The sequence below is a fragment of the Venturia canescens genome, chromosome 3 (assembly GCF_019457755.1).
Source record: "Venturia canescens isolate UGA chromosome 3, ASM1945775v1, whole genome shotgun sequence".
Taxonomy (NCBI): Eukaryota; Metazoa; Arthropoda; class Insecta; order Hymenoptera; family Ichneumonidae; genus Venturia; species Venturia canescens.
Window position 1 is genome coordinate 15,307,925 of NC_057423.1, and position 13,244 is coordinate 15,321,168.

A 13,244-nucleotide genomic window follows, 5' to 3' on the forward strand; every position below is an offset into this window, starting at 1 on the left:
AGTAGAGCGTTTGTAGTTTTAGCATAAAATTTTTGAACATGAAATCCTGAATGTTTTTCAAATTTCACACGTAAATACATGAAAAAAAAAGTATTCGACATGGTAGCCCTTAGAATTAAAGGACACCCTACAGGAAATCACTCACCTCATATGTATAGTGTAGATTTCAATGAAGTTGACACAAGGGAACGAACTCGGCTCGTTGATTCGAGCTAGGTTTTGTACTAGAAGCGTACCGACTGTAGTTAATTTCCTACTTCTTTTTTGCTGGTTATTTTTTTCTTTTATTATAAAATCGCATAGCACAGCAGCACCAGCACCACCCAGCCCAGCACCGATTGCATCAAAAAAAAAAAAATAACAAGGCTTCATAATCGTATTGTAGCGCGCGGGCATTTGTCATATTCATTTTATTTATTTGTAATTAAGCTAATTTCATCACACGATAGGCAGTAATTATGGAGGCTGATAAAAGTACAATGCTGGCGGTATTGCAATTATTGCGTAAATATAATTTCAAGGTACGTTTCCGAGTTTTACTTCAAAATTGTTCCATAACCTTCAAGGTGAATATTCTTGTGAACGAATTTTACAACGACAAGAAGTAAATGAATAAAAAATTTATGGGAGTGGAAGAAAATGAGGGATAATTTTGAAATAACCTTTTGTATAGGGAACTGAAGAAATATTTAGAAAGGAAGCCAATTTGGTTGATGTTCCCATTGACGAAAATGCTCAAACAGATTCGGAAGTTAGTAGCGTTCTATCGGCGTATAAAAGCGAAGGAGATCCAGCTCTTTATGAAAAAGCATACAGTGAACTCAAGAAATTCGTCGAGAGCTCACTGGATATTTACAAGGTTTGTTGGATCGTGTTTGTCATGACTTCGGCTTGGTAATGCGTTAGAACGCAATGAAAGGGCAATTCTTTGTTGATAATATCATAATATCAAGAGGAATGAGTTTTATTAGTAAAAAGTTTTTCTCAAACAGCAATCTCCTGGAAATCAAAATAACCGATCACTATTTAGCAACATTTGACATGATCTTTGTAACAACAAAAAACAATTTCTCTAGTAGATTTCAAATTAACATGTATTCATCAATTTGAACACAATTGATCCATTGATTACTGTTTTTCATCAAGCATAGAATACTGTTGGAGGTTGGTATGTTTTCTATCTGAACAAAAAACATTTGCTAAAAAATGACAATTGGCTTTTATAATAAATGGACAAGTCAATCAAATTCATGATTGAAATTTTGTATTACAAGCATTCTGCCATTGATTCAAATGAATTCATGGAAAACCATAGAAAGTATTTAATTATGAAAAATATTTGTCTATATGTTGCGATTTTTCCAACTTTATTACTAATACAAAAAATTTAAGTTTAACGGAAATCACTGTCAATTTATCTTTCTACTTTGTCACATTAGCATGAATTGGGCACCATACTGTATCCAGTTTTGGTACACATGTACCTGGAACTGGTATACAACAATCACTCGAAAGAAGCAGCGCAACTAGTTGAGAAATTCAGTGGCAATTTGGAACAATATTGTCAGGGAGATTTGAAAAGATTATCCAACGTCACAACGCGCGAACAAATGGCAGGGAATGAGCTCACCGATACATTCAAGTACAGCCATTCTGTTATTAATCTGAGAATTTAGAAAAATGAATCGATTTATTTCAATGAATAGTTATTGAATATTTCGAATGTTCATTTTTCAACTTTTTAAATTTTATTTTGTCAATTATTGTTAAGAGGAACAATCAACAAGATGAAATATTGTTTGCAGATCCAATCAGTTTATAATAAGAATATCAAGAGACACACTCTCTATACTGAAACGACACTTGCAAGAAAAAAAACACAGTGTTTTATTGAACATAATACAGGAACATTTGTATTTCGACATGTACGAAGGAGTGGCAAGAAATAAGCAACAAATAGAAGCAACGTCAGGAGCAACGGTAGGAGAAGCAACAAGGCAAGGTATGCAAACAGAAAAATCATTAACATTAAATTTGTTTAATGATGAATTTCATATTTGTTCTTGTTTCAGACAACAAGACTAAAGTATATTACGGATTACTAAAAGAACCAGACATTCAGTGTGTTGCACCAGCAGAGGAAGAAGAGGATGATACGGGTGGCGGTGAAGGTGGTGATAAACCCAAAAAGAAAAAAGCCAAAAAAGATCCGTTGTTTTCGAAAAAAACAAAATCGGATCCTAATGCACCTCCAGTTGGTAGAATGCCTCTACCAAACTTGTTAGTATTTTTCCATCTGTCTATCTCTTGAAGATCATGATATCCGTCACAAAAACATATTGGATATTTGGAAAGTCATTTGATGTAGACTTTTCCTGGTACGAGGTATTCAGCCTCGTTCCATCGAACATAATTTTTGACCATCAAATTACTATTTCAACGTTTAATGTTAGATGTCAGTTGTGGCGCGTTTCATATTGTATCTGTCACGGATGAGGGACATTATGCAATCACTGCATTAATATTAATTTTTTAGCTCTGTGCATAATTTCAAAGAGACTGAACTCGGCATCAGTCTAATTCATCGAACTGATTTCTCCTTTTGGTAGTACTTATCAATTTTTCATGGTTTTCGATTACGAAAATCGTCCAAATAATTTTCAGCTTTTTTCCGTGACCTGTCGAACATAATTAGTAAAACATACGTATATTTCGAAAATGAATAATGGTGAAAATAAATAATGAGCATACTTATTGCGTTATTATAACATCAGTATAAATATGAAAATCTTATTTTTGTGCTACTTTTCTTGATAAAGTTTTTTTCAATCACTATTATAACACGATGACAGGAAAGATGCTGACAAATTGGAAAAAGTAAAAGCTCTGCGAGAGGCCTCGAAAAGAGTGGTGTTGGGTCCTGATGTACTTCCATCAATTTGTTTCTACACTCTCCTCAACTCCGCACATACGTAAGTAAAAGTGGTGCATAAATTTATGCTTTATGATTCAATCGAGAAACAAATTATTGATGTTGGCTTCGGAATTTCAGTGTTACTGCGGCAGAAGTTGCAGAAGATTCTAGTTTATTAGCCGTCGGTTTTGCCGATTCTACCTTAAAAGTATGGAGCTTAGTACCACAAAAATTGAGACTCATGAAAACAGGAGAACAATTGCAAGACATTGATAGAGAAGCTGGTGAGATTTTTTATTCCCAACATCGAACCTTTGGATGTGAATAGATTGAACGGAGCATTTTGCTGTATTTTTTCTATTATGTGTGCATTGGCAATGTACGTGGTGGGGGTCGTACACTCATGTCAGCAAAATTTTAGCATTGTGCTTATTTGATATTTTTATAATTTAGTATCCAACAATGGGATTATATGTGTGTACATATAAAATTTTCTTCAACATTGAATTCTTTTCGATTAAAAAAAAAAGTTCTCGAATATTTGTGTCAGTTTTGAAATGAATATTTCTCTTCGAATCATTTTGTTTTTTAATGGAAAATCTAATTACTGTTCAGACGATGTTCTGGTCAGAATGATGGATGACCGAACGGCCGAAACGTCGCGAACTTTGTACGGCCACAATGGGCCTATTTACAGCCTGTCGTTCAGCCCGGATCGAAATCTATTACTTTCGTCCTCGGAAGATACAACCCGTGAGCCTAAAACCCGTTCCATTAAATGAATATTAAAGTGAAAGAAAACGAATTTATTGGTTATTACGGCAACAAAATGGTTTACAGTTCGATTATGGTCCCTCCATACATGGACGTGCGTAGTTTGTTACAAAGGACATTTGTATCCTGTATGGTCAGTAAGATTTTCACCGCACGGCTACTACTTCGCTACCGGCTCTCATGACAAAACAGCCAGACTATGGGTCACAGATTCGCATCAACCTTTGAGAATATTCGCCGGTCATTATTCAGATGTTGACGTAAGCTTTATGAATTTATATTATTTTCACTCATTAAGAAATTATACGAGTATTATAAGTGCACATTTTTTTCCCATTTAAAGGTTGTTCAGTTTCATCCCAACTCGAACTACATAGCTTCCGGTTCGAGCGATATGACAGTTCGATTATGGGACTGCGTGACCGGAAATCAAGTGAGATTAATGACTGGTCACAAAGCGCCAATATACTCACTGGCGTTTTCGGTCGAGGGACGTTTTCTTGCATCAGCCGGTGCTGACAATCGTGTTCTAGTTTGGGATTTGGCTCATGGACATCTCGTTGCTGCATTGTCCAGCCATGAAAGCACCGTTCATTGCCTCTCGTTCAGCAGAGACGGCAATATTCTAGTCTCTGGTGAGAATTCTATCAAGCATACTTATTCGCTACCTTTCAATATTACATATTTCTTGGTAGTGTTAATGAAATATTATGCAAAAAATACCTGGTAATTTGAATAGTTGCTTTGAAAGATGCTTCATTCGCCCAGGTTAGCTAACACATTTTTCCTGAAATTTTGATGTCATGGGTATTTTCGTAAAGATAAAAACACTTTCGCCAGCCACTCCTTCTTTTGAATGTGAGACATCGAGAAATCAATTCTTAGATGCCCATTGAATTGATTTTTTTTTATTATTCCAGCATCCCTAGATTGTTCCATAAAACTCTGGGACTTTACAAAGCTAGCGGATGAGATGAGTCTGGAGGATGTTAATGTCTCGCACAATCCAGACGTCAAAACGTCCACGGAATCTTATTTACTTCGATCATTTCCTACGAAAAATTCACCGATACTGGCACTACATTTTTCACGAAGAAATCTTTTGCTGGCAGTCGGTATGTTCGATTCAGCGTAAAGATCGAACAGCATGAAAAAAATTGTTATTCGTCAGAAATCATTGTCAACATTTACGAAGCGAATCTTGAATCATTCGTTCGTGTACATTATATAAAAATACAAGCATTTTTGATACATGATTACAAATATTTTCAACAAAAGAAAACGAAATAATGTCAGCCGTAGAACATTTTTGTTCTCACAACCCACTTTACTGCGAACCTCCAAAAATGAACCCTCAATTTAGTAACTTCAGTAACTTTTCGTTAATAAATTAATTCATTGAACTAATTAAAGGAACAAGAAATTTGAATGTTGAAATCTTTCTAGTTGTGAACTCATACATCCAAGTGATGCGTTGGAACGGTATCATTTTTTCCCCCTGCTGTGACTCCCGCACACAGCTCTAGATATATTCATAGCTGTGTGCAAGTGTCGTTCTTTGTTATATGAATGTGGTCTACTGTTTCTCGTGCTACATGTTTTCCGTTCGGCTGTCTGTTCCACTTCGGTGTGCGATTACTGTGATAGATCACGTAGGAATTGTCATGCTCTATGCAGGTTGAGTTTCCTTTCGGGTGTAGCAGTAGACCCATCAGTGGGGCGCTGTGTCGACTTTACCCTATCCCAGATGCTGATTGTAGTGTGAGATAGTGGGCAGACGGTTTATATTGTAGGAGTCGAAATTACCTACAATATATATATATATATATATTTTTAATTAAGAAATTGATGCTTTGTGAACTGATAGATGAAACATTGGTAGGTTTAATAATTAAGTCACGCTTGAATTTTTCTGAATTACTAAAATTAAACGATCACGAATGACCCGCTATTTAAAACATTAAAACGATTGTAGTAGATATGTTTTGTTACGGAATTACAATAATTGGTGTTTACTGATTAAGCCGATAAATTGTCGTTATTTAAACTTTTGTAAATTTTTTAAAGTGAATTCAAATAGTTTGGACCTCGTCCCTGAATATCGTAAGACATTTTGGCATGGTTTTGGTTTCGTTGCACGCTGAGGCCCGGCTTGGTCGCCCTCTGAACCAACTTTATCCTGATGCTCTCGAGGAAAGGGTCTTCTTTTACCGCGGCAACCAATATCGTTGCCAAAGCGGCTCCCGCCGCGTGCAACCAATGTCGCCTCGTCAATTTTCAACTCGCGTGTCATTCTCCACTCGGCCACAACGTTGCACAATTCATTCATTTGTGCGGGTCTCGAGAATTTCGCCAAAAACGCGAGCTCCAGATGCTTCGTTACCACTATCAGTGTCTCAGGGATTCTCTTGATTTCGGATCGACGATTTTCGTCGAAACATCATCCTGGCGCTACTTCCAGCTCAGCTACGAAGAACAAAGACTCGGAGCCTTCTTTACCGCTATCATGTATTTTCCAACTGTTCTCCTCGACGGTTTGACCGGCGCCAAGAACTCGTCGAAATGTCTAATAAGCTCGTTACCTAGCTCAGCCTTGTTAAATAAGAAATAAATATCCGGGAGCGAAGCACTCGAGTATTCAAATATTGCCATCTATAATTTAAGGAGAAGCATAATAAAAGGAAGTTTATGTGAATAAGGATTGACAGAGCAAGGAGCCAGCATTGAAAATATCACTGCATAAACAATAAATAAAATTGTATTTTCCTACAGAATTCGGAGGAATCACATAGTAGTTTCATTCGGGGAAAAGCGAAGCCAAAAAGCTCCAATCGTAGCTGACGAGATCAGTTCTTAATTCTTGTTGTCTTTCGTATTCATACTTGGCCCATTCATCTGAAATTTCCTTGTTAACTGTTGGAGTTGTGGATTGGGAAGATTCCTTATCATCGTGATCGTCGTCCTTTTCGGTAGCGCTGTCGTTGGTCGGATCACGAGACTGTGAGCCATTCATTTCGCTAGAACGATCAAGTACCACGTGAAATATTTGCCAGACAACCAAGGGGACAGCGAATATTAAAGATTGTGTATTAAAAGAAAATGAAAAATAAGAAAAATAGAAAACGTTTCGTTACCTCGAGACTTTGTCGCCTTGAATTCCTGACTTTTCATCAGTACGCTTAGTTCTAAAGGACATTAGCAAGGGAACGAATAACGTTTCCAAGGGCGGTAAAGTGTGCGCCGGGACACTTAAAAGCTGAAACAAAAATATTGAAGATTTTATCACTCATTTGTCACGGTCTCTCACGCGGGCTTTTGCTTTTGCGTGTACACGCTTTCATCATTGTCGTCAGCTAAGTAAGCTATATGCGCTCTAAGAGAACGAAATGTTTGAGGCTAAAGACACGATTTGAATTTAAGATTTTCCTTAATTTACTACTTCAGATCTGGCTTGATTCGTCGTATTTGTGCTCGTGCGGGGGAAGCCTATATCAAGACCTATTTGCCATTTAATTCGTACAAAATAATTAACAGTATTACGAGAACGAGCAAGAGAATTCGTAGCTTTCCATCAGCTATAAAGAATATAATATTATCATGAATACGAGGCTTGTCTTTTCTGTCAAAGGAATCAATGCCCAAAGGTACTAAAATATCGAAAAATCGAGACTGTACAGTTGTGTCGTCGAGGCTTGGTGCACGTTCTCACTATCGCTCTATCTCTTTTCTTTCATCTCAATACTCAATACCGTGAAACTTTGTATCTTTGTCTGCCTGTTCGTCCCGATTTCACGGTTGCTTGTTAAAATTTTTGCAACACTCGGCATCGATTTTCAGACCGGAGAGTGTACAAGTGACACGTTTTTCCTATCTTTTTGACTGCCTTGCGATACGCCTATATACGCGAAAGACAAGAAGAAATGAAGAGAAAGAAATAGACTGTTTGCTGTTTCGAACAATCGTTGGTGTTGCATACTAAAAATTTAGGCCTTCAAATGGACGAAAAAATTATGTTTAAAAAAAAAAAAAGAAGGAATAACCAGGGAGAACATTAGGCGAGGGATTCGTCAAAGTATTGGTGACAATCGAGGATACGAAAGGAGTCGAATTTCATCGAGAAAGTATGTGGGCAGGAATAACAAGCGTTGAACGAGAAAGGACCCTGTCAGGCTCCATGGCAGGTCGTATTAAATAAAACAATACCATACGAATATCTTTTGATCTCAAACGACGAAAAAACAGAAGCGATTATTATAATAAAAAGTATTAAGAAAACGAAATGGACACGAGAGAAGATTGGAGCTTCGAATGACTCTTTTTTTTTTGTTTGGCTCGGCGATGCCTTACCTTCTCGAGAAGTCCTTTTCCTGGCGAACCCAACTGTTCGTGTATGAAAGGCGGTGCTCGTTCCGGCAGCGACGTTTCCCCAGCTATCAAATTGCTGAACGCCGTGCCCGGTAAATTTCCATTGACTGTTAAATTCTCGAAGGACATCGCCGCTTCAGACTCCGATTCCAATGTCAAAAGTTCCTGCATTGCATTTACAAAACGGCTTTATCATTCAAATTTTTTGCTCATTCTTTCCGAGAGTGAATCATTCCATTGTCATTTTAATCCAATTTGATCCGATTTATTTTCAGTCATACCCGATTCGAGTCCAAGAAAAACAGCTGAGATTTTCTTTGCCAGGGTTTCACCGTCGAATCACGTTTTTCTCGAGGATGTGGCACGAAACACGCACCCAGTATAAAACTATCGTCGTCCACGACATTATTTTTCTCGTAAACCAGGTTATACGATTGTGGCGTGAATACAAATACTAAAAAAATGTTTACATCAGATTTTCGATTTCAATCGAATCCTGGTCATTATTTCTGTCGAATTACTTACGCGAATTGTCTGAAGTAAAAGCAGCCATATAATCTGAAATCGGATCCGCTACCAAATTCGTCAATGTCAAAGGAACGCTCCACACCATACGCAGTGTCAAAAGATCCAAAACTGCTAAATGTTTCGCCGAAGCTATAACGACTAGATGACAGGATTCGTGCTTCCCAAATTCTACGTGGCTGAAATTACAAGTGTTTATTACTACGAATTGATGTTGTGCACATTTTATAATGAAAATATTGTGTGATTCCAAACATATATAACATAAGAAATATTCGAAAATTGTGCATATTTGCGAGACTTTCCAGTCAGACTAAAATTAATGATTTTCTCTAGTCATCCCATTTATGCGAAGTCTTTTTTTGTCTAAACAGTTATTCTAATACTTTCAACTGTTGCGTTTCGGTGCACGAATATATTAAGAATGTTAATAAAAAATAAATTATTACAGAATTTCATTGTATTAAACTGCCCGTATGTAAAAATTGATAAAATCTTCCAAAAACGAGATCGAGTAAGAAATGAAGAAAAAGACTTTTAATTGTAGCTTACGTTAATGTGTGTGGATAAAGACAGAAAGTTAAAGTCTTTTTGAGTGTGACCGTGTTAGGATTCCAAAGGGTAAGACTTGTTTTAAAAGTCACACCGAGCACTGAACCATCGAATGAAAAAGCTGCAGTCATCGCTGGCTTCTCTCCATATGTACCGCTACTGTAACATCGCCAGTGCTTGGTGTTCTCTGTGGAGTAAAATAAAAGTGATGTCGATTATAGTAACCTTATCATTCATCCGTAAAAAGGGAAATTACGTCAAAAATACCTTTCTATTAAAATTTTTTTAATTTTGTGGGCATATTCGGGACAAAATCGAAGAATTTTACATTTCACATGACAATTTTGAAACTTTTTTATTGATTTTCTTTTTCAATTGTCATTAATTGAATTTTTATAGAAATAATGGTCGCGTACTTTTTCTGTGAGATGTAAAAAGTAACATTCTTAGATTCTTTCAAAATTTATAACTAAATTTTTCAACTTTGTATATGCTAAAAAGTTTATTTTTTCGTACTGTGTATCGAAGTTGGTTCAAAAAGATTCCACAACTTGAATTTTTTGTCTTTTCCAACAGTTACAGCGAATAAATCATCATCGTCCAGTGGAGAGTTCGGTTGAAATTTGAGAGCGTTTACACCGACTTCATGAGGAAATTCTATCGACGTGTTGAGTGTAAATCTGAAAAAGAAAAAACTTTTTGCACAACGAATCTCTCAAGAAATGGAAAATTTGAGAGTCAATTTTCAAATTACATTTGTTTCTGAGCATCGAATTTCCAGAATTTTAATCTGATTTCGATAAAGTATTCTTTGTCGTCCCGTTCTTCGACCGTTGCCATCCACGAGCCATCAGGACTCAATGCTATCTTCGTTACTTCCGTATTTACTAATATTACATTCCGTTCTTGAGGCAGTAAATTTTGTGCCGTGATGTCAACCTGAAAAGGAAAAATGTTCGTATGTAAGTAACCTTGTTCTTCGGATTATCATGATTTCAACTTTTCTGGTTCATCAACGGTTCTCACATTGTATAAAAGACTTTTTGTGTTCGTATCGAAAAATTGGACGTGACCTGTCCGACTGTTGAGAACGAGGCTGTTGGTTCGTGGGTCCAGGATTAATCCAGCAGGGAAAAGGTCTTTTCTCGAAGTTGTGACGCCCCAAGTGAAGTTTTGAATCGAAGCAGTAAGTTTTTGCTGAGGATTCACGACGACAATGCCTGAAAAATGTTATGTTTGGGTTTGTTCTCATGTATACATGATTTTCCCATTTTTTCAACTATTACCCACCATTGTCCAGAGTTGAAACAGCAACGTAGCGATTTTCTGGAGCTATTGTTAAATGCTTAATGGGGGCTGGTAATCGAGGGAGGAACGATTTGTGATGAGGATTTGCGAGGGTCCATTTAACAAGGACGCATTCACTTCCACCGGTGTACATGTGACCACCTGAATAAAAGTTTACGAAAATAAACGATAAATATGGAAGTAGTTAGCTAAATGAATATTTGTTTTTTAGAAAAATCATCTCTTTGGTTACCAGATTTACTGAAAGCTATTTCCGTCACTGGCAAAGTATGCCAATGGTAAACTCCTTGAAAAGGTCTTGTTGCTAAAAGATTTTTCCACACTACAACCCGACCGCTCGAATCTCCGGTCGCAACACATTCTTCCTCCGGATGTCCCGTTACACAAGTCAATTTTCTGCCTTGGGATCCAATTTTGTGCCTGAAAAAAACAGCACGAAAAATTAGCAGCTATACTGGCTTTGAAAAATGTATAAATTTCAGGAATTGCTATAAGGATTTACAATTTTCCGGCTAAGTTTCTCCCAGGATCCAATATGTGGAGATCAACGTCTTGTACCAGAGCCACAAGGTTGTTTCCATCGTTCCCTATTATATCTAAGTGATACTCGTCGCAGAGGAGTCTGAAACATGATTTAACATTAGTAACGATTCATTGAAGTTATCTTGATGACTTGACGTAAACACTCACTCTTTTGTGACATATTTCGTTGATATACCGGTTTCGAGATCCAGTAGTACTAGATTTATGAGGTTTCGATTTTTTGTCACGTAAGATACGAGGGCTTGAGTTATAGGTTTTCCCCATGGATTAGTGTAATTTACAATGTGAAATGTGCTGATCTTGACGTCCTTCTCAATGTTCAATTTCTGGGAATGTGCAATGGAAAACACTGTTATTCACTTTTAGAGTAAACGAATAAGAAAAATCAATTGACAATTTTTACTGAAGCTTCACTGTTTCATTACACTTTCTTCACATACACGAAAAAAAAACAAATTAGGTGAAAATTTCTCACCAATTTTTTAAAAACAAGACCATTTTGGCTGTTCCAGTTGACAAGATCCCCTGTCTCTGTGCATCCGACGATCGTATTGAAATCTTCAGAATGGTGGACTATTCCGGTAATTCTGTTATCAGCCGGTTCAAACTCTCTGACAAAATCTCCAGTGTTTGTACTGTAAGTACGAATAACTTGCTTCCATACAACATAAAGAATTCTGGAAAGTAAAATGAACAGTTAGACAAACGACTTAAAAGGAAATTACATATTTAGTCCTGGAAGTTTTCTCATCATTCTATGCATCTGCTGAAGATTAACCCTTAATAGTCACACGGGGTATATTGGACCCCAGCCGTTTTTCGACCGACGATACCAAATAGAAATTTCGAGAAAATGGGACTTGTGGTACCCTTGGTCGATAGTTCGAACTTTTGAGAAGAGAGCCTCATTGTTATTATTTGAAAGGACCCGTTAGTTTAGTTTTGGTAGTCGATCGAGTCAGACCCTGCGAAGATCTGAGGTCCGATCCACCCCAGCGTGACAAATTTAACTAATACTACCTGAAAGCGTGATTTCTCAGGTTTATAGAACGAGTTGATTTTTTTTTTAATTGAAAATTACCATTTCTACATCAATTTTTGTGAAAAAAGTCATTTTTCCTGCATTCTTTTCTTTGACATTTTTTTTAATATTAAAAATAACACGAATAGGTGTGCCACAAACTTGAGGTGTGACTAATAAGGGTTAATTATCAACGACAATCAATGAGACAAAAACAAAATTTAGCAATTGGAATATTTTCATCTGCTATAAAAATTATCGAACATATATTTTGGACAAGATCAGTGTAATGAATTCAAGATAATTTCAATAAAAAATCCCATGGTGGCTTATGAGATTTTGAAGTGAACTTTGCCAATTGTAATAATACTCAATATTGCCTTCAAATTTGGTAGACAATGTTTTAACACATAGAAAATCATGTAGTGAACGTGGTCAGACCAATCGAAGAATTATTATCATGATAATAGGATATGAAGAGTGCTGTCGATCCTAAAACACTGACTTCCTACTATGTTTTTTCTTTCAATATTTTATACATTCAAACATACTTAGAGCAAAAGCTTTTTTTTTGAATACTTTTTCAAAAACTATAGTCCAGTTTCCATTCTTCAATCAGGGAGTAAAAATTTTAACGTACTTCTAGCACAAGTTCGATTTTGAAGGAAATCATGAAAAATAAAATTGTCCGTTATTTACGAAAAATATTATAATCAAACTTACTCGCTATCGTTGGAAAACAACGGTCGTTGATCAATGATGCTTCCACCACCTATTCTCTTGACGATCAAATCGTCGACATCCATAACGCTCGAATTTATAGGTTTGGTCGTTTTTGAAGGTATTGGAGGCATTTTATTTCACGTGTTCCGACAATAATTATTCTTCAATCCGAAGCAAATGTTCTGCCTGCAAGACACATGTGCGAAACTGCTCTGAAAGCTCGCGTCCAGTCGTTCAGCCGCGTGCACGTGTTATTGAAATCGAATTCAATAAATTATTGTCAGAGACTATGCCACTAACTAGATGTGGATAATTCGGTCGGTTAGAGAATAATCGGGCGTCCACGAAGGATATCCTCTATTAAACGTTTAGATAGTATTTTTTATAAAGTTTCAACAAGAGTAGTGATACGAGTTAATGTCGACTCGTCGGAGATCCACGTGTAAGCGTTGTCAGCTAAGTCAGCTTCGCTGTACTGTGTACTCCGCCTCAAGGGTCTGAGAGTCTGTATGAGTCTAC

General features: G+C 36.7%; 2 protein-coding genes across 2 annotated transcripts; one reads left to right on the plus strand and one right to left on the minus strand.

Moving 5' to 3' along the window:
• The first annotated feature begins 321 nt into the window (after nucleotides 1-321).
• Taf5 (TATA-box binding protein associated factor 5) lies at nucleotides 322-5,125 on the plus strand. The gene is made up of 11 exons (XM_043415341.1): nucleotides 322-521; nucleotides 674-859; nucleotides 1,440-1,642; nucleotides 1,806-2,002; nucleotides 2,073-2,280; nucleotides 2,853-2,972; nucleotides 3,053-3,198; nucleotides 3,530-3,667; nucleotides 3,755-3,948; nucleotides 4,032-4,323; nucleotides 4,609-5,125. Exons 1-11 carry the CDS (start codon nucleotides 459-461, stop codon nucleotides 4,821-4,823), a joined length of 1,962 nt encoding a protein of 653 aa, XP_043271276.1. The 5' UTR covers nucleotides 322-458; the 3' UTR covers nucleotides 4,824-5,125.
• Nucleotides 5,126-6,428: 1,303 nt separating this feature from the next.
• LOC122408536 (WD repeat-containing protein l(2)05287) lies at nucleotides 6,429-13,243 on the minus strand. The gene is made up of 15 exons (XM_043415340.1): nucleotides 12,726-13,243; nucleotides 11,457-11,658; nucleotides 11,129-11,307; nucleotides 10,941-11,060; nucleotides 10,671-10,858; nucleotides 10,421-10,579; nucleotides 10,157-10,350; nucleotides 9,885-10,069; nucleotides 9,647-9,810; nucleotides 9,131-9,317; nucleotides 8,579-8,757; nucleotides 8,335-8,507; nucleotides 8,036-8,218; nucleotides 6,823-6,944; nucleotides 6,429-6,705 (listed from the first exon to the last, which is right to left on the minus strand). Exons 1-15 carry the CDS (start codon nucleotides 12,854-12,856, stop codon nucleotides 6,486-6,488), a joined length of 2,586 nt encoding a protein of 861 aa, XP_043271275.1. The 5' UTR covers nucleotides 12,857-13,243; the 3' UTR covers nucleotides 6,429-6,485.
• Nucleotide 13,244: the final 1 nt, after the last annotated feature.

Bases quoted from the DNA above. Each gene is read 5' to 3' on its own strand.
- Taf5 (XM_043415341.1), top strand. From the start codon at position 459: ATGGAGGCTGATAAAAGTACAATGCTGGCGGTATTGCAATTATTGCGT. The intron at 2,973-3,052 runs GTAAGTAAAAGT...TCGGAATTTCAG, and splicing joins CTCCTCAACTCCGCACATAC to TGTTACTGCGGCAGAAGTTG. The intron at 4,324-4,608 runs GTGAGAATTCTA...TTATTATTCCAG, and splicing joins CGGCAATATTCTAGTCTCTG to CATCCCTAGATTGTTCCATA.
- LOC122408536 (XM_043415340.1), bottom strand. From the start codon at position 12,856: ATGCCTCCAATACCTTCAAAAACGACCAAACCTATAAATTCGAGCGTT. The intron at 10,580-10,670 runs GTAACCAAAGAG...ACTTTTATTCAG, and splicing joins AATAGCTTTCAGTAAATCTG to GTGGTCACATGTACACCGGT. The intron at 8,758-9,130 runs GTAAGCTACAAT...TTGTAATTTCAG, and splicing joins CTTTATCCACACACATTAAC to CCACGTAGAATTTGGGAAGC.